Source organism: Mercurialis annua, linkage group LG7, assembly GCF_937616625.2.
Source record: "Mercurialis annua linkage group LG7, ddMerAnnu1.2, whole genome shotgun sequence".
NCBI classification, from domain to species: domain Eukaryota; kingdom Viridiplantae; phylum Streptophyta; class Magnoliopsida; order Malpighiales; family Euphorbiaceae; genus Mercurialis; species Mercurialis annua.
This window is the reverse complement of record NC_065576.1, coordinates 47801719-47828405: the sequence shown is the minus strand read 5'-3', so window position 1 is coordinate 47828405 and position 26687 is coordinate 47801719. Positions and strand designations below refer to the sequence as shown.

At 31.7% G+C, this 26687-nt stretch overlaps 3 protein-coding genes across 4 annotated transcripts; 1 reads left to right on the top strand and 2 right to left on the bottom strand.

Annotated features, from left to right (window-relative positions):
- Positions 1-116: 116 nt before the first annotated feature.
- On the top strand, positions 117-9266 carry LOC126655236 (mannosyl-oligosaccharide glucosidase GCS1-like). The gene is made up of 22 exons (XM_050349310.2): positions 117-599; positions 684-757; positions 1193-1444; positions 1556-1733; positions 1838-1924; positions 2038-2106; positions 2223-2319; positions 3080-3162; positions 3852-3959; positions 4567-4688; positions 4790-4897; positions 5029-5102; positions 5824-5949; positions 6482-6549; positions 6729-6878; positions 6972-7022; positions 7175-7231; positions 7477-7626; positions 7730-7821; positions 7934-8043; positions 8788-8851; positions 8924-9266. Exons 1-22 carry the CDS (start codon positions 285-287, stop codon positions 9063-9065), a joined length of 2577 nt encoding a protein of 858 aa, XP_050205267.1. The 5' UTR covers positions 117-284; the 3' UTR covers positions 9066-9266.
- A 63-nt stretch (positions 9267-9329) lies between these two features.
- Positions 9330-12847, bottom strand: LOC126655237 (nuclear pore complex protein NUP54). The gene is made up of 9 exons (XM_050349311.2): positions 12332-12847; positions 12188-12241; positions 12007-12066; positions 11794-11904; positions 11062-11127; positions 10902-10988; positions 10623-10724; positions 10379-10528; positions 9330-9736 (listed from the first exon to the last, which is right to left on the bottom strand). Exons 1-9 carry the CDS (start codon positions 12698-12700, stop codon positions 9620-9622), a joined length of 1116 nt encoding a protein of 371 aa, XP_050205268.1. The 5' UTR covers positions 12701-12847; the 3' UTR covers positions 9330-9619.
- A 2631-nt stretch (positions 12848-15478) lies between these two features.
- Positions 15479-19063, bottom strand: LOC126655819 (F-box/kelch-repeat protein At1g67480). 2 transcript variants are annotated; one of them, XM_050350127.2, is made up of 4 exons: positions 18828-19063; positions 17767-17839; positions 16812-17672; positions 15479-16273 (listed from the first exon to the last, which is right to left on the bottom strand). In XM_050350127.2, the coding sequence occupies exons 3-4, from the start codon at positions 17360-17362 to the stop codon at positions 15646-15648; spliced, it is 1179 nt and encodes a 392-aa protein (XP_050206084.1). In that variant the 5' UTR covers positions 17363-17672; positions 17767-17839; positions 18828-19063; the 3' UTR covers positions 15479-15645. The 2 variants fall into 2 exon arrangements, with proteins under 2 accessions (XP_050206084.1, XP_050206085.1); XM_050350128.2 differs by lacking the exon at positions 18828-19063 and adding an exon at positions 17914-18055.
- Positions 19064-26687: the final 7624 nt, after the last annotated feature.

Here is a 26687-nt window from a genome sequence, read left to right as displayed (position 1 = left end):
ACGTGGAATTCCTTTTGGGCCGAAACTCGTTCCGTTTTTCATAGGCCCATTAATTGTCAAGCAATAGTCCAGTCCATTGTTTGATCTCAATGCATAGTTGAAGTGAACACTCGTCACTCTGTAATACTGGAGAGAACAATGAGGAAATTGAATGCTTGACCAATCGTCTTCTCCAAATCTTCATTCCCATAGCTCAAAAGTTTCATTTATCAATCAAATCAATTCCAATCAAATTTTAAATACTTCAATGAATTTTATCAAATCCTTGAAAATTTAAAGAAGCAATGGCAGGAAGCAGTAGGAGCAGTGCAAGGACCCGAACCAAATCCACCGCTCACATTACCGACGATGAAAACGACGCCGTTTCTCTCCGCGGTAACAGAAAACCTAACTTGAAATCGCTTAAAAGAAGCAAGGATCGTCAAAATTTGCTTAATATTGCAAATGTCAATCTCAAAATTATACTCGGAATCGGTTTGTTATCGTTCTTGATTATTTTTGCGATGATTTATACTCTGGTAAATCATGTTGATGAAGCTCGTGAAATACCTAGGGTTATCACTCCGTTTCCCGCGCCCAAACTCATGGACCTTCCTCAGGTAATTTTGATCTCTACTCGATCAGTTTTTTTAAGTCAATGCTTGGATTTTGACTGGTTAATTCATGCTTGTTTGTTTTAACAGTTTCAAGGAGAGCATAAAGAGAGCTTATACTGGGGCACATATCGTCCTCATGTTTATCTTGGAATTCGCGCCAGGTGCGATTCCTTTTCTTTATTTGTTCATAAAACAATATTAGTTCAAATTATTATGCTCAGTTTTTGGATTATATATGTGGTGAAGTATTTGAAAAATGTAATGATATAAGAATTCAATGAGTTCAATTTGATTGTGTTTATTATTTAGTCAATTCTTATGTTTGGAAAGATTGTAGATGCTAGAACTGAAATAATTCAAACTTTGAAAAATTGAATTCGAGTAAGTTTAGTTGGATGCTATCCAGTCAATTCTTATAGTTGGGAAGGTTACAGTTGCTAGAATTCAATTCTTTCACCTAAAATATTGGCATTTTGAGAGAAATGATACCAAAGTGACATGACTTTGCTAGAATTGAATTGTCGTAGAAATGATTTTAATAAAAACAAGATAGTATATGCTTACGTCTTTTAGTTTATTTTTTTAACTAAGGGCAGGACTCCAAAGTCTTTGGTTGCCGGATTGATGTGGATTGGAGTAAAGGATGGGAGGTATTTAATGAGACATGTTTGTCAAGATTCTGATGATCTTAGCAAATATGGATGGACACAGCATAATGGTCGTGATTTTGGACATCAAGTGCTGGTTGATCATGGATTGAAGTTAGAAACGAGTTTTTTGAAATCTAAAAGTGAAGGCAGTGGTTATGGTGGAGATTGGGCGGTTCGAATTGATGTGCAGCATGACAAGTAAATGAATTCACCATTTATATCTATTTGATTCATTTTAATATTCTGCATTTGCATTTTTGTCATTCCAAATGCAGTTCTTTATCAGTGTTCTTCATGGGAACCTTGCAGGTCTGACCAGAACAATGAAATGCTGCAAAATGGGCATTTGTTTTTCTATTTGGCTAATGAAGATGGAAGTGCTCTAAATCTGGGAAGGGATAACATGTATGATATTCATGAGAACTCTCTTTTGGCATCAGGTTTGCATTCAGATATTGGAGATTGGCAGCTACATATAGACTCAAAGGTAATGTAGTGATGGTAATACACCAATACCTAAATCTGTGATTTTACTAAATATTCCCTCTGTTGATGTTGATCCTCGGCCAGCTAATGAATTTTGCTTTTTAGGATGTTTCAGAGGTGCACTATTCTGGCTTCAGGACACCTCATATTCACAATTTGTCTGATCTTGTCCTACAAAACATTGGGGCGCAGGTATACTAGTTATTATTCAACTGTAATTGCAAATCAATGATGCATATTGTAAGTTTCTAAATTGATTATTTGCTTGGTTCGTTTGCTTGCGTTGCATGTGTATTTCTTGCAAGGTAAGAAGGGTTGGCCAAATACAACTTCCGGACACAGCTGAAGATTCTTCAAATATCTTAGTGTTTCAGGTATGCTACCATTACACCATCTATGCAAAATATCAGCCATGTTTCACATTCTAATTCATTACCATAATAATCATGTTCAATATATTGTCTTATTTGATATCTCTGATCTTATGCAGATCTCTGCTAGGATTCCGTTCAAAGCAGATATTGCCTTTGTGTCTGGAACAGGAGAACAAAATTCAAAAGTAAAAGCACGTGTAAACGGCCTGACAGGTTTCTTCCATCTCAATGATAAATGCTATCTTCCTCTGTTATTGCTTAAATTTTAATTTTCAATTGACTATGACTGCAACAAAGTCCTACCACATTAAGGGAGAGCACCCAACTTGCTTGTTGACAAGTGAGGGGAAATAGGAGTCTGAGAGGGAAGCTTTTTAACATAGAACCAACTGTAGAATAAAATAGTTAAATCATTACACTGTTTGTCATCAAATCTAAGTACTAAGTTTCTTAGATACTTCTATTAGAAGGAAAAACTTTAATTTGTTAGCATCTTTAAAATTCACTTGTCAAACCCAGCTAGAGGTTATTTGCAATTTGAACTTAATATTACAGGCGAGGAACACAAAATAGTGACTTCAAAGAATAAACTACCTAGTAGAGATTACAGATGATTCATACAGATTTTATAACCAAGGTACCTATGGATATGATTGTATATTATGTGTGTTTTGTGCACATTCAAGAGGTGTGTCATGTGTTGCTTTTTGACATTTTATACGCTTTTGTCGTGTAAATGTGTGGGCATAATGTGATGTTTATGCTTGTTACTTGTCAGCATTCAGCAAGTACTTATGCATTTTGTTGCCTTGTATTTGAATCTCCAAATATGTGGATGAACCCCACAATTTTATGATGTTGCTTATTGCTAATTACATTGCTTGTGAGAATGTTTAACTTTTTAAATGGGATCCAAAAACTGAATTTCGTATTTCCCTTCCTCAGAATTCTTAGTTTGTTATGTAATATTCAGGTACCTCATTAACAAGTCAACTGCAAGAAAAGAAATCGGACTTTGATTCCAAGTTCGAGCACCGGTTTAACTTAGCTGGCAAGGTATTGCTATTCGAAAGCCAATTTACTATTAGTCTGTATGTGGTGCTTCTACATGTCTGAAAGATAGCTGATATGTTTGAATTTGTGAGAGTTTCGGTATTGAAATATCTGAAAATAATGAAGATAGTGGTAAGCCTTAATCTCATAAGAGTTTCTCGTAATGTCAAGTATTTATATTATGTTTTTGTTGTAATTAAAAATGAACTTAATTCGTCACACGCAATACAATTGAGATTGATCAAATTATATAACAAATTAATTAATCAAAGTATGTAATTAATTAATCTAATAAGATTGAATTTGTTTAGAACAAGAATCCTAGCGTATCTTGAAGATCGGTGTAAAATTGGTGATAAACTACATTGAAGATAGTAGTTTGTATATGATAAAAATTACAAGGATTAAGATTAAAAATAAGATTCTTAATTGCTGATAAGTGTAATTTAAGTCCTTATACTGATGCTGCTAATACATATTTTTCAATTAATGTGTGCTTAGTTGATAATTTATTTTCCTAAAGAGTTGATGAACAATAAAGTGAGTATGTGTCACACACTCACTTGTCTCTACAAAGGTGTAAGACTTCTATTTGGACTTTGTGGAAATCCATGTGGCATCTTGACTTGTACATTCATATGTGACTAAGTGTAGAGATTGTTGATACTGACATTCTGTTAATATCTGTTCAGCTTGAATCTGAATCCATAATTGTGGGCAAGGCTGCCATCGCCAATATGTTGGGAGGCATCGGATACTTCTATGGCCAGTCTAAAATCTTCTACCCTAGAAGTACGAATGTAAGTTGCATCCTTTTCTAACAAAGTTTATCTACTATGAAGTCTATTATCTTATAATGGAGTTATTGATATATGCACAAATAACCAGTAATCTTTCTTTATGTCTTAATTCATACTGTGTAATCGCATGTTAAGCAAGCAAGTGGTTTCCCAAGTTCAGTACATTTGCTTCTTGTGAGTCTTAGTTAATTGACTGACTTATCTATTCATTCATCAACCTTTCTTTCCTAAGCATGTAATTATAGCTGGGTAAAACCATTGAGGGAGGGTTATATGGAACTTTGTGTAACCGTGCAAATTGAAGAATGTTGTTTTTGTTTTATAAAGAAGACGAGGAAAACAAATAAAATGGTCACAAGTTGCGAGAGAGAAAGAGATTAGTAAACCAAGTCACTGTCTGCAGATTTTCTGTGCTTCTTTATTTTGAGATGATTTGCTTGATTCTGTTGTTTGGATTTAATAAAAATTAAATTTAAACAAAACCCTTAAGTTTTTGATGTCTTTCCTTTTCAAAGTTTAGCTGACTATACTGCCATCTTTGTATTTGCAATGGCTCTAATCATCTTGATCATCCTGCTGTCACATAGTGTGAATTGCTTCATTGCAGGATGAAGATCATAATGATTTTATTGCATATTGGCCAGCTGAGCTTTACACAGCGGTTCCAAGTCGTCCCTTCTTTCCTAGGGGATTTTTATGGGATGAAGGTTTTCATCAGCTGTTAATCTGGTCAGTTGCCGCCTTTTTTTCATTTCTTCTCTCAATGCAAAATGTCAGTTACTTTTTGAGCAAATAATAATGGGACTTGTAGTTATGTGGTTTATGAGCAGGCGTTGGGATATAAATATATGCTTGGATATTCTTGGCCACTGGTTAGATTTGATGAACATTGATGGATGGATCCCACGGGAGCAAATACTTGGATCTGAAGCTCTAAGGTACTGTTGATTGGTCTAATTATCAAGTGGATCAGTGTATTTAAAGCTTCAAATACAGTCACAAAATAGTTTTATGAATGTCTTTCGGCAGTGAAGTAAATGGCAAGTTTTTTTGTTCTGTGTGATTGCAGTAAGGTGCCTGAGGAATTTGTTGTTCAGTATCCTACTAATGGAAATCCTCCAACATTATTTTTGGTTATAAGTGGTAAGCTTATTCATTGAAATTTTTATTTAACACAGAATTTCAGCTTCATGATTCACTATAGCATCAGACGAGCACTAAAATATAATTATGACATTTTATAGTGGTAAATAAATTATCAATTGCTATTTCTTTCCCTTGTTGTAAAGAAAAAATCTTTTGTCCTCACAAGTCCTTCATTTTCAGAATTTTATTACATTTTAAAATAACTGATCTTGCAGATTTCCTTTTAGCTCCTCGTAAAGGTTATTTCAAATATTATTATCTAATATAGCTAGCTTCTTATGCTAGTTTCTTATGTTTAAAAGTTTACTGAATTAGCTGGTTCAATATGAGAAGAATCTTTTTACTGTAGAAGCTAGCTACATCTTAAAGTTTGTCTGTTGGGGTTGCATGATGACTTGCACTCTTATATTTTTCCTTCTTGTCATGTATGTATTCATTTTATTCCTTTGGGCAAGGAAAAGCGTAAGAACCATGTGTAGGCGGTGATCATCCTTGGATTCGAAAAATCAACTTAACAATTTGTTTTCATTCTTCTTATCCGCGCCTTCTGTTGTGATTCATTCCCTTCCTCTGTTTCTTCTGTTCTCCAAATCTTAAAAACTACCATGAATTAAAATGATACATATTATCTTTCATTTTGCATGTTTCTTAAATTGAAGTTGCAACCAAAAAATGTAAAAGCTATCATATGTGTAATGCCAGAGGTTGCTTCTTCCAGATCTTATAGATGGCATAAAGGAAAATAAGTTTACTTCTGCTGAAAGCAGTAAGATCACTTATTTCTTAGAGAGGGCTTTTGTTCGTCTTGAAGCTTGGTTTCAGTGGTTCAATACTACCCAGGCAGGTAGTCTTCTCATCACCTTCTTCTTTTCGGTTTTTCGTACTATGGGCTTGCTTGTGCATGAAGTGAATACCCGTAGTTTTGCTTGGATACTTGTTTTCCTGTATTTTCTGTCTAGCACATACATACTATCAAAACTGCTAATTCAGTATAACAGTTAAAAGTTGTTTGAAACTCGGTAAGTTATTAACTATATAAGTAAACCAAACTTTTGTTAAATTTAGATGAATTACTCTCTTTGTCCCATTCTAAAAAAATCATTGTATTTTACACAGATTTTACGAAAATGTAAAATTAATATTCTTTTTTTCTTAATTAATGATTGTTTTGTAAATTGTGTTCAAAATAGTAGTCATCATTGTCAAACTTGAAGCCTTTGAAACTATTCTTTGAATTTCTCTCCTGCTGGGGGAAAGATAAAAGTGTCCTTATCTTCCCCAGTTCTGGGCATGTGTGTACCCGCCTATGTTTGGACCAGACATTTTTAATTATATTCTTAGTTATGGCATTTTTGTTTTCTCCGTCTGTAATCCAGGGAAGGAGATCAGTAGCTATTTTTGGCATGGGAGAGACAACTCAACAACTCGTGAACTAAACCCTAAGGTTCTAACTTTAAAGCATCTTATAGTTTCTAAGACCTTAGCATCATACTTCCTTTGGAGTGGATCCTTTTGTGATTATTGATAATTTTCAAATTTTAGGCCAATAATAACATTCAATATTTCTGTTTGTCTGTTCAAATGACACATTGCTGGGCTTGACAATATTTCTGGCACAAGCAGTCATTATCCTCTGGGTTAGATGATTATCCACGGGCTTCCCACCCTAGTAATGAAGAACGTCACTTGGACCTTAGATGCTGGATGCTTCTTGCTGCAAATTGCATGCGTTACATCCAACAGCTAGTAGAGAAAGAAGACAAGTCTGGAAAGGTATGCTAAAAAGACCATAAATCTGGATTATAGATTGGTACAAAAATAAATTAATGCTTTAAATATCGTAATTGAGATTTTGACGCAATGCAGGATTACAGTTCAACAGCCAAGTTACTTTCAGATTTTGAATTGCTGAATCAGGTTTGTCTTTGCTTAAAGTTCGTCTTTTCCAGAGATATCAGATACATGATACTTAGACTGTCTGGTTTTACATGCATCTATGTCTTGCAGTTAGGCTTTTCATTATTCTGATGGTGCATTTTCATGTATTAATCTATCTGATATTTTATCAGATGCACCTCGATCCTGCTTATGGAGCATATTTCGATTTTGGAAATCATACCGAAAAGGTATTTGCTTTTTTGTTGATGTTTATGTCAGATTGTTCTACATTTATCTTTTAGTACACTATGAAGATGTCTCTGTACGTCTCGGACTACAAAATTGGTTGTAATTACTGATCTCTTTTGTATTCTTGTTGTGCCTCTGCGTTGACTTTATTCCTCTTTCTTGTTTATAAATATTTACACTGTAAATTTAGTTAGCTTTCCCCTTTTCATTTCTTTTAAAATTTACTAATTGCTGAATCTACCAGGTTCGGTTAAGTTGGAAAGAAACAATTGTGGGCAATGGTTATCTAAAGCGTGATCTTGTTCGAGAAGTATTAGAAAGACCAAAGTTGAGATTGGTTCCTCATGTTGGTTATGTCAGTCTTTTCCCATTCATGAGGAGAATCATTCCGTCTGTGAGTTGCATGGAGAATCTTCTGTGGAAATTCCACGTTATCAGTTCAGTCTCAAATCAATAAGCTTGTTTTAGATTTTTCATGCAAACCACTTAATATGTAGGATTCATGGATTCTGGAAAAACAACTCGACCTCATTTCAAACCAGAGTGTCTTGTGGACCAACTATGGACTCCGATCTCTTGCCAAAACAAGGTGATAAACTCTACTATCTACCTTGCCTTATGATTTCACATGAGCTTGTGTTTGACATTGACCGAGGGATTATGTGACCCTGAATTTATGCGATTTACCCTTATTGCCACAGCTCCATATACATGAAACGCAACACAGAGCATGACCCACCTTATTGGCGAGGGCCAATTTGGATGAACATGAATTACTTGATTCTTTCAGCTCTCCACCACTACTCAGAAGGTATCAAGCAACTTGCTTATAACTGCTTGTTATTAACAGATCAATAGAGAATATTATTCTGAGAACTCCCATGTAGAATTCATTAATATCCGAACTCATTAGTTTGTCCCATCTATCTGAGTGATAGGACTCTCTATTTTCTATGCATAGGTTAAAAAAGAGCATGAATTTAAGTAAGTTATTATTCCCTCCGTATTGATAGGCACTATTTTAAATTTCTTTGTCCCAAATTATAGGCACTCATTTATTACTTAAATGATTAAATGGTAGCTCACTAAGAGATAAAGTCAATACTACATTAGATAAGGGCAAGTGTGTATATTTTTAGAAAATTACTCATTATATATTAATTTACTAAATTTCTTAATACTTGTGTATTTTTTGCTCCTGAGTTTAGATCTAAAATACAGTTTTTCTTCTAAATTTTGACAAATAACTATTTCTCGTTCCCTTTAACTGAGACCCCTTTGAGGTTTTAATTATCTAAATCTTAAAGTCTTTGGAAATAGTGATTTTTCAAATATCATAAGGAAAACAATAATTCGGACCTAACTCGGGAAGGGATGAAGATTATTAACCTTTTTATTTATTATGGACCATACATCTTCACATTCCTTAAAATACCCATCTTCACATTCCTTTCAACTCATCCATCTTCACATTCCTTAAAATACCCACAAAGAGAGTAGAAATACTTTGTTTTTCATGCCTATGCTAATCTTTACATTTGTTGATCCCTTGCAGAAGATGGACCATACAGAGATAGGGCGAAGAAAATCTATGACGAACTAAGGAGCAATCTGATCGGGTAAAGTGTTTACTAAACCAAGCTTGATTTTTTACTGCTGATTGATTTAACTATTTTTGTGTTCCTCAACAGAAATGTGGTTCAGAATTATCACCAAACAGGATTTTTATGGGAACAGTATGATCAAAAGAAGGGTAAGGGAAAGGGTGCTCGTCTGTTTACGGGATGGACATCACTTGTTCTCCTAATTATGGCAGAAGCTTATGCCTTATAGCTGAACTAACAATTTAGATTCGAAAGACTGACATCATTTCTATATTATAGACATTCAAATCCAGAGCTATCGATAAACAAAATATTCGGTGTATTAATTTAATAGTGTGATTATGGCACCCAATTTTGTGATACTAACAAAAACAAAAAGAAACTAGACTAATGCTAATTTCTTGTATGCATGCTTGATTTTGTGTCTTAATTGGTTCCTTTGTTTGCTAACAATTGGTTCCATTGTTTGCTAACAGTTTTGAATAAAGCAAAATTGAAGAAACCATAGCGGATGTACGAACTTGGAAAATCATTTGTACATTACAATTTTGTGAGCAAAAGAAGCCACAATTCTCAACATCCCGTTAATTAAGGAAAACTGCCCTACAAATTGCATCTTTTAAGAGTTGGCATTGCTGGTTTAGATGTACAAGCTCTAATAAACTTGAAACAATACGACATCGAAAAATGGGTATAAGAGGTTTTAGTAATCTGATTAGTCGTAAGATTCGAGAACATAAAACGAATTCACAAAAACGGATCAAGCACTCCTTGCTCCTTTCTCTAGCTAACATTTAGTGTCATTTCCGTATCCTCCGCCATAATAATTTCCATATCCCTCATATCTCGTTTCAACACACTTCCAAGCCTTGCAATGGCTTCCGTCTGCTGTTGTAAGACCTACTCAACAAACCAATCATTTGTCAATTACCAAATGCAATCCCTTGACAAGCACATTTACAACATATCAACCATACAGTAACATTGAACACCAATAAGAACTTTAATTTTTGGTAAATGGAGTAACAATTAATGATTTGGTGATTTAGTGCTAAAACCGTCATTTTTTTCCCATCTGGATATTATTGGCCTTAGCATTAGAAAATAAAAGAACCACATTACAAATGACTAGGGATGCGCAAAAATTGCACTGGACTAAAAAACCAAACCTAACAAAACCAAAACTAGTAGGTTTGGTTTTATTATAAGTTATAACTTTTTAAAAAAATTGGTTTGTTTTGATATAAGTTTTTAAGAAATTTGGTTTTATTTGGTTTTTTCCATTTTGAAAAACCAAAAAAGCTGAACTCCATCTGCATAATTTATTTTATTTTTAAAGTAATATTGTTTTCTCAAGAATAAGATTATTTTATATGAGTTTAAATGGTTAAAAAGTACGATATATTGCAATGTAGCTAGATTTTATTACTAAATTTAATATCTATTAATTATTCAAATTTTTACTACCGAACAGACTAATGCACATTCCTACGAATGACAATAATACCAAAAGCCATGACCTCAAGTGTATCTGAAACTTACCTCCTGCATATCAGCAAGACTCTGTTCATGTATTTTGGTTGACCCAGGAAGATAAATAGATCCACCAGCTCCAAGTGCATTGGCTTGAACACGTGTTACGTTGAGTAGGTTTTGAACTCTCCTAGAAAGTTCAGCTCCAGATCCTTTGAGCTGCAAAGCTTCTGCTTGTTAGCATTGTCTCTGAATCACAGCCAAGTCAGGAAACATTAAGAGGTACAGTACCCCAGGAAGAAAAAAAACCCACCTGTCTGGTTGTACCAGCCAGTTTCTCGGCCAATTCAGCTTCCCCTTTCATTAACGGCATTCTGTAACCCTTACCCTCTAATGCCTCCATTATTCTCATTACCTTCAAGCAAACAAGAGTAGACAAGGATTAGATCTTGATGATACTAAATGCATATATACTGCTCGCAAAATACAAAACAGGTCTTGCTAGTTCAGACACATGTTACGATACAGCGGATAGCATCATTCTGTTAATTTGCCGATGGTTTCCCATGAAATGATTGGATATTGTTCTCACCCTTAACAGACGCCTTTGAAGACTCTGCTCCTTTTGCCTCATTCTTTCAATCCATGGAAGTGTCTCAGCTTGAAAATGCCTTTGAAGCTGCAAACAATTAAATAATAAATAACATGTTCGGAAATTTACGATGCATAAAGGTAGTAGTATGGAAAGTTACCATCTTCACATTGCTTTGGGTCATGCGCAATCGCTCAGCATCTGAAACAATAACTTCATCTTGGAGCTGCAACATTTGAGTATTACAATGTCAAAAGGCTCATATACCAGTCAACCAGCAAACATGATGACAACAGGAGCACATAAGGAATAACAGTAAGTATAGGGAATCTAAACTATATCCCCAGTAACTCTATACTTGCAAGCCAATGAAAGAAAAAAAAACAGGGTCGCCTTGTCAGCATGAATGTGCTTGAAGCACTTTTTCAGCAGCTGGTAATCCTGACATTCGTAATACTTATGTTCTCCATCTAAATAACTCCACCTTCTCTGTGTACTAAACTCATGGCCTTACACTTCTTCAAAGCATCAGTTCACTGGTCACTAATAGAACAGATATTTTTCTACTTGACCCACTCTTTCAACTGATCTATCATCTATCTATAGACCACGGTTAGATATCAAGTATTATCAACGCAGGTCCCATTTTAAGCACAATAAACTTTCTTGTTCTCTAATTTAGTGCCACACATTTCAAATAAAATAACAGACTACATAAATGAGCCATCCAAAAGAAATAACCTTCAAAACTCTACACTAAATTTGACATTCCTGAACTTTAATAACTGAAATCTATCTGACATAGCAATGAGAACATAATCATGACCATTAAACTAACTCAACAATGGAAAGGAAGACATTGCATTTCATGTCTCAGCTTAGAAACAAATACCTTGAGCCGATTAGAAAGATCTTTAAAACCATGAACAAGCTGAGGCCAAAGACGTTCTCGATCCGAACTCTCCATACCTTCTAGCTTTGCCATAGCCTCTGCCCACATAATCTAGCATAACGCAAACTATTCACCAAAATTAGCACAAACACAACAATATCATTCCATTTCCATACCCAAAAAAACCAGAGAAATAATAAATTAAAAACTCACATCTGAAACCCCAGCCGGCTTCACTTTACACTGTGGATCAGTCACATTAAACAACAAATGCTGCAAAACAAAAGTCAACATCCAAAACCCTAGTCAACCACACAAAACCCTCACATTGCAATTTCAACTTTCAAAACCTAAATAGTAAATTCTAAACCCTAACTTGAGAAAGTAAACAAACCTTGAACGCATATTTAGGGTTTCCTGGTACCTCCTTATAAGCATCCACAATCGCCTGTTAAATAATGCATAATTTAATAACATTAACTAATTACGATTTAAAAAAACTGAGGCGTTATAATTAACGGAGATTATAAAAACAAACCTGAATATCACGATCGGCGAGAGAGAACGGGAGAGGAGCAACCGGAGCCATTTGAGTAGTTAACTGAGCGTTAGGAAACGGCGTCATCATCTGATTATTACTAGCAGGAGTTTGGAATCCAAATCCGGTAGCAGACGGAGTTTGTTGCGGCTGCTGCGTTAACGGCGTGGAGAAAAGAGAACCAAAACCGCCGCCGGTGGAGAAAGAAGGAGTGGAAGGAGTACCGAACGCCGGAGTAGACGACGGAGTGCCGAAGAGTGAAGGAGCGGAAGTGTTGCCAAACGACGGCGTAGAAGATGGAGTGCTGAATAATGACGGAGTTGAAGACGGAGTGCCGAAAGCCGGCGATGATGACTGAGCACCGAACATTTAGGGTTGGTTGGTTTAAAATGTGAAGCTGATTTATTTGTTGTTGGAGTTCATCAAGGTTTGTAGTGTTTTTTGCAGATCAAATGTTTGATGTTTGGCCGCTTAGAGTGGGGTTTATGTTTCTGCTTTTTGAATTTTCGCTATTGTGCTTAATATATAGTTTGACCCCTGAACTTGTATTATTTATCCATCTAACATCTAAACTTAACGTCTCATCTATCAAACCTCTGAAGTTGTTAAATAATCCGATTTAACTCCTAAACATGATAAATATGTAAATATTTAACCCCTCCATGTTCACCTGTCACTTGAAATATTCTAGAAGAAATTGCGTACGGAAGGGTTCAATATTTACGTATTCATCAAGTTCAGGGGTCAAATCAGATTATTTAACAAGTTCAGAGATTCGATAAGTGAGACGTTAAATTTAGAAATTAGATGGGTAATAAGGTACAAATTTAGGAGTCAAACTATGTATTCAGCCATATTATTTACATTCCATGGACCCAACCCACAAATTCTATTTTCCTAATTAGTCAGTTTGATAGGTGTATTATTTATATATACTTTTTCATGTCAATGAATAAAATCATTTTTCACAATATCAAATCATTTATTTCTCTTTGATCAATACTATCTATCTGTAATAAGGAGCATTAATCTTACTCTATACAATGCTCCTATAAAATCTGGCCAGTGACTATACAAAGTAGGGGGACCATCTATCTGTATAGGATTGTTGCCATTTGGGATTGCTTGGCCATCCATTTCCTCTTTCACCAGAGTGAACTCAAAGTTCGATTTCTTCTGTTCCATTACAAACCAGTGAGTATATATGAAAAGAAAATGTATAATAAGGAAATGAAGTGAATTACAACCTTTTGATTGTTCTTGGTGAATCTATGATCTGTTCCAATCTTTAATATAACACCTTCGTTTACAAGCTTGTCGATAATTTCTGAAATCCAGCAAGAACGAACTAAGACATTTATTGCAGCTTTAGCATTTCCTGTTTGAGCATTGACAAGAATAAACGGTTCCGATTACCTTCAGTCAGGACCTGCATTAATAAGCCAGAAAGTCACCGGTTGAATTTAAAATTTGTTTCAAAGTAATTAATATTGTACAGAAGGAAAAGGAGGAATTGTTACCACGGATATATCCGGGAAAATAGAGAGGATATCATTAAAACTTAGAGTGTAAGCAATCCAATTCTTCACCCTAGCCATTTGTTGCTCATCCTCTTCTGGATCTTGAGTGTCATCTTCGCGCACATTAATTTAATTAGTCAAAAATTCCCCCTGGCCTGCTAACATTTCTTAACCTTCAAAAGGTCAACTCAATATAGCCAGCCCTGATATTTCATGAAAGGTTCACGTATTGTAATATTCAGTTTGAAATGTTACCATGGCCAACCATGCCATTGTGTGCCTTGCCTTTCAAGATAAGAACTAATTACTTCTACCTTCAAACTCTCCAAATACCAATATAACAAGGTAACCAGAGTATAAAAGGTGACAGGAGTGTATTTACCTACTGGTGTAATTATGAGCTCATTTTTTGCCATTGATTAGCCTGAAACTATAGCAAATTAAATTAAATCTCTCTTTTGAGCATCATGACTCCTAATTTTCAAGCTCGGCTAAATACTTTAGGGATTAGAAGATTATGTAACTTCACCTCAATATCAGAATTAGAAGAGTCTGATTTTTGTACAGAATCAGCTCCTAAGCTTACTTCATCTTCTTCCATATCATCATTTTCATCCTCACAAGGATCAAGCACACTCTTTTCCTGCTCAAAGTGTGAGAATGTCACTATGTTTTTAATATGTTTAGTGCATCATAAGTGAAAAACTTGTAAAACAGTTACACACACAACTTAAAAACAGATGAAAACTTCCGGTGGAATAATATTTTTTAAAATGCTTGAATTAGCAAATTAGGTTCTAAATTTCTCCCACAAGCGCTCCCCCTCCTCAAATTATATATAAAAAAAATATACTAAAAAGCACACAAATAAATTTTAAGTTTTGATGATTTTATTTTATTTTAATTCCATGTAGGTAAGTATATCATTTGGACACGCCATTATTATTTTAAATAAAGATAAAAGTTGCTTTTATCTTTCTAGCACCGGTGATTAAAAGTATTTCTTTGATATATTTTATAAAAACTAAAACACTAATTTAAATTAAATAAAATTAATTTTGAAAATGATAAAAAATTATGAAATTAAAAATATATTATAATTTGGAATACAATATCTAAAAGGACAATTTTATCAAATGGGATAGAATTAGTATATTTTAGGATGGAGGTAATTATAACATATACGTATAAATTTAATATGAGTGATTGACATAAAAAAAAGAATCAAATGTAGAACATAAGTACAATTGTTCATTTTTTATATTTCATATTTACAAAAGTACATTTTAGTTAATATCTTTAAAGATATTAATATAACATTGTGGAACTGTATAATCATTCTTCCTTGGTGTTTCTGGAGAAGATAATCCAGCAAAAACTAGCATATGCATGACCAGCACACAAATCTTAAACAAGCAATATGGCAGGCTGGGGGCGCGGAACTACCCTTAGACCTGAATACGCTACAGTTCGGGCTGCCATCGAAAATTTTCGAGAGTAAAAAAAACTGTATTGAAATCACTGCTAGAAGAAAGTTATATCCGAACTGCCAGAATGTTAGAGGTGACTAAAGTATTCACATGTTGGAGGCTATGGAATAGATGGTGATCCTGATTCCATCACAAGGTTCAAAAAAATCACTAGCTATTTTAAACTGCACCAACGAGGAAGGCTCGCTTCCATGATTAAGCACGGAGTGAAGCTATCTAAATGATAACGTCAAATGGATAATCCGATCAAAAGTACAAACGCATACTATTACAGAGAAAATCACTAAATGTGCAGCATATCATTTCAAGCCTTGACAGTTACACAGCACAAGCACTGTCCAGATGGCTTAATTTCCGACATCCGCCACTCGGAACCTGGGGAAGCATTAGGATCATACAGCAGAGTATAGCAACCTGGTACTTTCTCCTGTGGGAACAGTAAAAGTTTCCCATCAAGTATTCCGAACCGAAAACCAATAGTCGAGCTTCCGGCTATCGGAACCGGAACCATTTTCCAGGAATCATCTTCTGAGTTAAATATAGCTAGTTTACGCTCATCCTTCCACTCCATACAGAAGAGCTTCTTTCCCAGCACAGCATGAGCAGTAACCATGACGCAACCATTCTTCATTTCACACCATGTCTGCCTCTCGGGATTGTACACATCGACCTTCTTTGAATTGCCTATGGTGAAGCTTGACCTGCCTCCCATGACATAAAGCTTTCCCTCAAAGCTACAACCGAAACAACCCCACCTCGAGCGACGTAGACTCTCTATTAGGGTCCACTTTCCGGTGTCGGGATCATACATCTCAGCACTCGATAGACTATCACCGTCTATTCCATAACCTCCAACAACATAAACTTTGCCGTTAACTTCTGCACACGCGAAATCGTAGCGTGCAACGTTCATGCTTGATAATTTGCTCCAACTGCAATCACAAAAACAATGGCGCTAAAGAATAGTGAGAACATGAACAAGTTAGATCTCCGAAAGAAAATCAGGTTATTTGCATAGCATTAAAATGTATATCAAAAACTCCCTGCAATCAACCTCAGACATTTACCGTAACAATTTTCCTCACAATTAAAACTAGTACCAGCAGAGACGATTAAAACATAGGGGAGGCTATTTTATTCTTGACCACTCAACAAGCTGGTTCCCTAATAATGTTTATAATGCAACTGTTTTGGTTGGAGTCTGGGCTACTTTTCAATTAATCTACCAAATTATAGGTGACTCGCGAGGAGGCTTGTTCATATAGTTTCAAAAATGGCCATGAATATTCAGATTAATAACAATAAATTTAAGATATAAAAAACAGAAATCATAATTTAGACAGCTTCACCAGCCTTCACCCTCGACGTAACCAAACCAAATATCTACTGCACCATGAATTACATAAGGTTACTAGAAGGAAAATTGATCAATTTAGTTAAAAAAAGGTAGGAAGATTAATGATAACAAACCTCTTAAGGCAAGACTCATATTCATAAACATCTGCTGAAGCAGAGCCAGTCCCATCAATAACAGAATAGCCAGCCAAGACGAGAAGCTTCCCATTAAGAGCAGCTACCCCAAACCCGGCCTTAGTATGTCCAGGCATCGGCGGAAGAAGCTGACGTCTCTGTCCTAAGCAATCCATAACCTCCCACTGGCTTTCCTTTCCTTCAGAGTCCACAGTCAGGACATAAAGCCATTCCTCAAGCAACCCGGCTAGTTTCCGTACAACCAGAAATTCTTTGCTTTTTATAAATAATCTCCATTTCTTGCAAACAGCTCCCATAGATGGAAAGTGAGGGCGAGGAACAAGTGCGAGGCAATACTTAGCAACGTCATCAGGAAGCCCCGGTAAAATGGGACTGTCGATATCATCAGAAACTCGAGAAACTAACTGAAGGTTGCTTTTCAAACAAGTCGACTTAGATTGGGCAGGTGAAATAGAGAAAGAGGTGTCCCTCTCTGTTAATCTTTTCTTTCCACTCACGTAACACGGCATTTTCATGAAATCAAGAGACATGTAGTTGATATTTGTACTCAATCTACTGTATCTCCCAAGAAAGTAATAAGAACGTTCAAAAGACAGATGTTTAATTAAAGAAATTCGTGATAACTATCACCTATAGGAATCTTACAAGACCAGGGCATAAAAGATGTTGCTGATCGAATCGCTTGAGCAGTAAACGCTGAGGATTTTCTGTGTCTAGTCCAATCCGATTCATATTCCATACCCGAAATTGTTCTAGTAAAATAACTCTTTTTGCTTGTTTTATTCAAAATGTACTGCAAACTTCTAAAATAGTCTCGTTCCCCACACATTGCCCATATATCTACATATAACAGCAACAAAATTATCAATACAAACACTAAATAACCAACAATATTCCATTAAATCAACAAACACACAATCAAAAACAAAAATACCAATCAAGGCCATAGAACTTGTTAAGCCTCAGCCCCCTCTAACTTCCATCTTTATGGGATGATATTCACCAGCCTAATCACATGAAATGATGGTTAGTTTTAAAACTATATAGCATAAACTTTAGAGTAAAAAGAAAATAACATAACCTTGACATCATTATATTAGCAATTTTGGACACTAAATCATTTTTTATATTTGGCATCTAGTCTCCACTTGTTTTGCTAAACCTGGAAACATGTGGAGGCTTCATTGAATGTCAATTATACAAAAGAAGCAAAAACTAAAATCAGTTTTGCCTAATGCCATGATCATTTATTATTGTCACTTTACTTCAAAAATGCACGAATCTTTATTTCACCTAACTTAACCACCAAATACAGAAAGAGACAGAGAATCAAGTAAAGCAATTGGGTACTCAACAAACATGAATTTGAACACACCATAATTTTTGCCAAAAAGATAAATTCTTGAAATAACCCCCACAAACCAAAAACGAGTGATTATTTTGCGCAACGATCACATAATTTTTACATTAAGCCAATTAATATTAGCGATATTGGAATATTTAAAGCAAACGTCTCAACGGTTTTGTTGCACAAATAACGTGGCACTGTGTTGAATAAATTATTCAGCAAAAACACAAGAAATCAGATCTAACCAAGAAACATATGCTAAACTATAATTGGATGCACTAGATCTTATAATTCAACAATCAAATAATTGAGATTCTAAAGCTACAAAAAAACAATATAAATAAGCAAAACAAGCTAAGAAATAACATATTTCAAGAATCGAAATTACAGATAATCCATTTCAATTTTCAGCAATAAAAATAGCAAGTCCAATAAAACTAAAACACTATCAGATTAAAAAAAAGATACCCATAAAACAAAACTAACCCAGTAATCAAAAACTAAAACTAAGATTTACAAACAATGTATCAGAATCAAGTTAAACAAATTGAATATAATTCACAAAGAACAACAAAATGCTGACAGATCCAAGCTTGGAAAATAATTAACAAAATCAAAGAATTCAAAGAAAAGAGATAAGTTAATACCTGAAAATGAAATTATGGGAAAATAGAGGGTAATGTTTGAAGTTTTTAAAGGAGAAAAATTGGCCTGGTGTAAGAGAAAACGAAAAATGAGGGATTATGGATAAAACTGATAGAGAAGGACCACGTCAGGATCAGATTTCTTATGCAAATCCGGCTTTCTAGGAAATAAATCCAATCTTGTGTTCTTCTTGCTGGTTTTGCTGTCTGTTTTTTATACAGGCTTTGGAGCATTGGCTTTCATTTTTTTTTATTTGTAATATTATTTTGTATTAACACATTTAAGGTCCCTCAACTTTAATTATTTTGTTTATCTCGTTTCTGAATTTTTCATTTGAGCTATTTGAATCTCATAATTTTGTGTTTTAAATTTATCCGGTTTTTAAACTTTCATTTAACTTATCTAGTCCCTTAATTTTGCGTTTTTTCTTTAGCTGATTTCTTAAATTTATGTTTTTTTTTATTTATCTGATCCTTTAACTTTATATTTTTTAGAATCTGAAAATGCCAAAAAATCAAAATTCAGGAACAAATAATATCAAATGGAAGTTTAGTGATCAAATAAATAAAAAAATATAAAGTTAAAGGACCAAAAAAATATAAAGTTAAAGGACCAAATAACACCAAATAAGAGTTTAGAGTCCAATTGAATAGGGACCTTAAAATGGATTAATTCTATTATTTTAATATCTCTATTTCTTTATACCATGGTTTTTTTTGAAGGCGTAATAACAAAAAATACTTCAGTTTTTCGATTTTTTTAATCACTCAAATTTTTAAAATCGTCAATTTTAGCATAGTTTTTAATTTTTAGTTTTTAACTTTGGTCGTTTATTCTAATTGGAGTGAAAAATGTTTAAATATGTCTTTTACGTTGCTTCATATTGTTCTCGTTTGTCTTTTACTATCAAAAATTTCAAATACGAAGAACATATTTAAATTTTGTTTATTTCAATTTAAGCAAATATCTATAATTGAAATTAAAATTAAAAAAAAAAAATTGATCAAAATTGATGATTTTAAAAATTTTAGTTTTAAACGAATAAAATAAAAGATGTGGATATTTTTTAACAATTAAACTTTTTAAAATAAAGTCTTATTTTCAATTATATAATGCATGAAAGGTTTAAAATAAGATCAAATTAATTAAAATGACAGTTGTTTAAACATTTTCTCTTATAACTATTTTATTAAAAATTGTATGTAATAGTAAATATAAAATAGATTAATTAATATATATATTATATAACCATTGTAATAAACTAATATTATTAATTATATTGATTAAATTATATAAGAATTTTAATGTTATACTTTTTCTATATAATGTTTTTCTTATTATGAATATCTTAATTATAGTGTAAATAATGTATATTTCAGCAATACTAAAAACGTGTGGAGAAATTGATGTTTTATCAATAGAAAAAATGAGCCAAAACTATTTTTAGAATAATAATTCTTATCTGTATCAAGTACCTTACACATAATAATTAGATTTCTACTATCTATTTGTAGTTTTTATTTAAAAACAAAAAAACAAATATGATATTATATGTTTTATAACTCATCTATTTATTCTTAATTCAATGTTTGGATATAACGTATTTTTATTAGGCTTAATGCCTTAAAAAAACCCGATCTTTCATCCCCTTTTCAATCCTACCCTAACGTTGAAAAATTGTCAATTTTACCCCAATTTGCATTTTTTTCATTTCAATTGTACCATAAAGCATAAAGTTAACATTTTTTTATTTGACAATTTTACCCTAATTTGCATTTTTTTAATTCAATGGTTGGATATAACGTATTTTTATTATATTAGTATTGTTTTAATTTAACTATTTATAATTTAATAAAACATCTCATCATCCATATCTTAAAGTCAACTTAATTAACATTTGGAATGGCCATGAGGAGAAGTTTTGATACCATTACCACGGCCGTTCGATGAACCAAGAGATTAGCAACACTAATTTATACAGGCAAACATTTTCTGAATGACAATAGGCAAATAGACCATCTCAATACAATTCAATCTTTTAAATTCCTATATTAGTACTAAAAAGAAAAAAAATGTTGAATCCGTTGCACAACAACCTAACAATAATGCTAAAAAAGTACACGAATAACCCTAATATTTACCTCAAATCTCACTTGCTTTCTTTATATTTTTCCGATTTCAATTATGACCCTCATATTTTTTCGTTAGAGAAACACACACGGTATAGTGAAACCAGTCATTCTCATTAACTATCTGATGTGGCATTTTTTTTCCAGGCACAAGATTTCAACATGGTATAATTTTTAATTAAAAAATATAAAAATGATACTAACAATTATTTTAATTTTCACTTAAATATTTAATATTTTTCAAATCTCAATTATGATTTTAGTATTAATAAAATTTATATTTAAACGCAACAATTCACTAATAAATATGACATGGCCTCAACTTAAGGTCTTATGGACATGCAAAATAAATAAAAATTAGATGACATTTCTATACTTATCAAATTAAACCGATTAACAATTCAATTTTGGGTGTGGTTTAATATTTATACATTTTTACTTTTTTTTTTCTTTTTTTGGATAATTGAACACCTTAGGTTGTAACTTCTGAAAAAGATAATTCTAGTAGAATCCATTGAAAACAAAAAAAAAGAATCACAATTTGAACAAAAAAAAATATCATGTTTGATATAAACACATTAATAATATAGAAAATATGTGGTTCTATAGAAAACTGTCCAATTCATAAAGATTCCTCATAACCAGTGGAAGCCATAGTATTGCATCTTCAACATCAATATTGACGTTTACGGTTAAGGATCAATCCTGCTCTGCCGGACCTTTGATAAGTTTTTGGATGGAGGTCCATATGTTTATGGCAAATTTAAAAAATTAAAAAATAACTAATAACAACTAACTATTAACGTAATTAGATTCCATCAAAAAAAATATACAAATAACAACTTTTTTTCCTTTGATACAAATCAACCTTCCTTTTTAATTGTGATTTTTAGGTTTGAAGATGACATTTCCATTTGTTTGTTGTGAAAAATAGTTTTGCATTTTGTAAAACTATCATATAGGAGTATAATTTTATGGGTTCTTGTCCTATCAATTCACAAATTATGCATACATTATACTTTAATCACATTTGATAAAATTTAGTAAATATATACTAATTATTTATATCTGATAAATTGATACAACAATTAAAAATTCGATAAAAAATAATTTTTAAAATGCACTATAATGTGAATGTCATGACCAATTCTAATTTTCACATTTGCACTTTTCACCAAATTTTTTAATTGGTGTGTTAGTTTGTCAAAAAAAAGGGTAATTGATGTATATAATTATTTAAAATATAATTAGGTTGTAGAAATGTGTATAATTTGTTAATTTATATAGCCATAATCAAACTTAATTTTTTAGATTTAAATAATAAATTGTATTTATTATATTAATTCTATAAAAGTTACAGTTAATTATTACTGCTAATTGAAATCTAGGAATTGGAGTTAACTTAAATGAGGTGCATATTCTTTTTAACGTTGCAAATTTAATTAATTTTGATCATATCACTTAAAATATATTATCAAGATTTCTACCCGCCGTCAACTTCGACCGGACTCCACCACCACTTGATCCAACTCCACAACCCCGCTTCTATATGTTGACCAATTGAGCTACATCTTTTTAATTTCAAGATCTTGTTTAATTATAGGGTTCATTACTCACTCTCATGGGATTTGGTTTGAATATTATTTTCCTCATAAATTTTAAAAAAATAATATTTTTATATTTTCATAAAAAAGTTTTAGTTGTTTTTAAAAAATTATAAAAAATAATAAAAATAAACTATTATTTATCTTTACTACAGATTAATACTACTTAGCATTCATTCATATTTTTTATTTTTAAATTTTTTGAATCAATTGAAATTGATGTCGTACTATTAAATTATGTTTGGAATAGAGCACGGTGAAGATAAAAATTTAAAAGTGTACAGAAAATCTTAACACTTTAATTCACCAATTTATATGTTTTATTTATTTAAAAAAAATATTTTGTTGTTTTAATAAATTAATTGTTTGGTTTAATTTAATTTTAAAATATTTTGTATCTATTGATTTGTGTTGTACTTTTATATTTATATATTTTACTTTTTAGTAAAATAGCATATTTTAATTAATTATTTTGAATTTATTATTGAGATAATAAATTTTTTATTTTATTTTTCTCGGATAAGTATGATGTAATATTTAGGCTTAATCACCAAAAAATGTCAAACCTATATGTTTTGTGTCAATTATAGCCAAACCTTTAAAATTCACCAGATTTAGCCAAACCTTATATGTTCTGTTTCTTTTTTAGCCATTTTTGAATCGAACCGGTTTTTCTGACACCGTGTCGTCCACGTCACCGCCAACTAAGCAAATGGCTAGCATGGCAGCTGAAATATTTAAATAAGGTTTGGCTATAACTGACACAAAATGCATAGGTTTGGTATTTTTTGGTGAATAAAACTAATTTTAAAATTAAATAATTAAATGATTAATTATATTATAATAAAATTCATATATATTTAAAAACAATATTTTTATTTAACGCTAACTAACATTAATTTTTTTTTACTAAATTTAAATAATTCTAATAAATTTTTTTTACATATTTGATGGATATATAATTAATTTAAATTCTATTAAAAACAAAAAATATCATATTTATCTTAATTTTTTTTTTAAATTGCAGTCGTCGGTTCTTTGACACCGCCGTCGTTTGAGACCCAATTGTTCGTCTTCCGACGAGCAATCTGGGGAGTAATATACACAATAAACATACAACAATGTTCATAATTCAACTATACACACATAAACATAAACATAATCACTAAATAGACTGTTTATTTAAAGGACGAGTGTAATTATTTTTTCATTTTTTTTCTTTAAAAAGTGAAGCTCATTGTGGTGTAATCAATATATATCATGATGTTTATAAGCATAAACGCATATGTTATTTTACTCGGCATAGCCAAAAACTTACCTTAATTTACACATAACTACTTTATTTATTACCTAAACTCAGTTATAACAAGATCTCAACAACATTAAAAATAATAAATCAAGTTCAAAATCATCATGAACATTAAACCCTTTCACCAAATTTAATTCAACATTAATTTCTAAGTAATACATTAATTCATTTTTTAAATTACATATTCATTAAAATATATTATAATATAAATTTATTAAATTTAATTAAGTTTAATAAAAAATTAAAATTAATTTTAATTAATATTAAATAGGAAATATTAATTATTTTTAAATATATATAAATTTTATAAATGATATGATTAATTTACTAATTATTAAATTTAAAAATTGGCTTGAATTTAAAATTAGGTTTATTCACCCAAAAAATACCAAACCTATTTTTTTTTTGTCAATTATAGCCAAATCTTATTTAAATATTTCAGCTGACATGCCAACTAATTGCTTAGTTGGCGGTGACGTGGACGATACGGTGTCAGAAAAACCGGTTCGATTCAAAAATGGCTAAAAAAGAAACAGAACATATAAGGTTTGGCTAAATCTGGTGATTTTTAAAGGTTTGGCTATAATTGACATAAAACGCATAGGTTTGGCATTTTTTTTGTGATTAAGCCTAATATTTAAAGGAATAAGACAGCATCAGGAATCCATGGCACACACTTCGATAAATTGAATTGTCGCACTCGCATCCATGGAATAACATTATCTAGTCAATACTAGAGATAATTTTAAAATATAATAAAATAGTAATTAGAAGTTCTAATCATAAAGTACTACTATTAGATATTAGCCATATAATAAGAGCCTATGTATTTTTTTTAAAAAAGGCTTAACAACATAATAAATCACGAATTTTAACGTATTTTATAAATTTAAGACGTTTTTTTAATTTAAAAAAATTTAAACACCAATTTTTAAATTTTTATAATTTTAGCATCAAACGATTTTCTGTCATAAAATTGTTGATGTGCACGCCGGAACAGTGATTATTCTGATGTACACATCAACATTATTTTGACGGAAAATTATTTTGTGTTTATAGTTCATGTATTAATCTGTCAAAATTAAAATTTCATATTAAATTTACAAACTAGTTAAAATTTATAATTTTTAAACTGATTAGCCATTACAATAAAAGGAGCCTATATATTAGGTGCAAATAAAATTATTTTTGTTCTTAAATTTTGAGGATACTAGTTGGATATAGTAGTTTTAAAAATTAAGTTCTAATATATAAGTATAAAATTATAAAATTAGAGTTTTTTTTTTAAAAAAAATTGCATTGTTTTTAGTTGAAATTTAAAATGAAATAATAGTTGTATATCTTTTAGACATCTAGCAGTCTTACATTGAATTCACAAAAGGGAAAAAATGTTACTACCTCCATCTCAATAGAGTTGTCAACTTTGCCTTTATCAACACAGTTTAAGAAAAGCAATTATTGTTTATGGGTTTTATAAAATTTTCCTTACTTTTCTTGTCATACCCCTATTTAATATACGATTCACTTACAATTTACTTTCAATTTACTCTTTAGTGGATTTTAAATAGGGGTAATATAGGAAAATTGGATGTAAAAGTTAGTTACTTTTTGAAAGTGAACAAGAGTTTTGGGACAAAAAAAATTTCTCAAAGTGGACAACTCTATTAGAACGAAGTGAGTAGTGAATAATGAATAATTAATTATGAAGACAGCTTGAAGTTTGTAAAGCAAAGAGTACAAGTGTCAGAAACGTCGACTATAACATTGTGTTGTCATGATAACGGAATTGTATGTGATGTATTCAACATAAACAGCATGGAAAACGTAAAATGACATATAAATTTTATATAAATATCTGTAAATATTTGTATATTTTTTTTTATATATATATATATATCATATATTAAGAGTTTAATAGAGTCTATTTTGTATGTTTTTGGAAAATATACAGAAAACATAAAAAATTATAAAAAAAATCAGTTATTTAATACTTAGATATAAGAAAAAAATGATTTCAAAAAAAATTAAAGGAAAAATAAAAATTCTTTAAATTTAAAAGGGTTTATAACCATTTTGAAACCCACTTCATTGCCAAACTTTATTGTTATTATAAAAGTTGACATTTTTATATATCAACGGCCAAATATTTTCTTATAGTAGCTGCCCACTACAGAAAGACGTGGAGCTTGTCTGGCATTTATCAGTATCACTACATATCTATCACAATCTGCAATTTGGATTTGTATTAAGCCTTATACAATTAGGCAACGCAATAAAATTTTATTTCTATGTTTTGTTTCATTGTCATGATTACTGCTAAGCTGCAAAAAGAAATCAAGTTTAATGTACTGAAAAGCATATTCTTTATCCTCAGTCCAATTAAAATTATAGTAATTTTGAGCATATTAAATCATTAATCTACTTAATCAATTTTATAATTTTAATTGTAAAACATATTTTTTCATTTATAAAAATACCATCAATACATATTAACGGATGTTAACAAAAAATTGTTGCTTAAACATTATTGTTGTTTGATTTTTTGAAGGTGATTGTCAAGTTGTTAATGCACTCTTCCACGCATTAGAGAGATGCTGGAATGATTCGAACGAATATTCATAATTTTTTTTAAAAAAATATAAATTAAATTTCAGCTTTTTAAATGAAATTATTATTGGATGGTTCATTTGATAGCTAAAATCTAGGTAGCACGGACACTTCATTCAATCGACGTTTCCCGTTTCGAAAACGTTTCGGACACTTGATGTATCGGACACGAAATTTCATTTTTTACATAGAAAACTTTAAAATTATACCGTT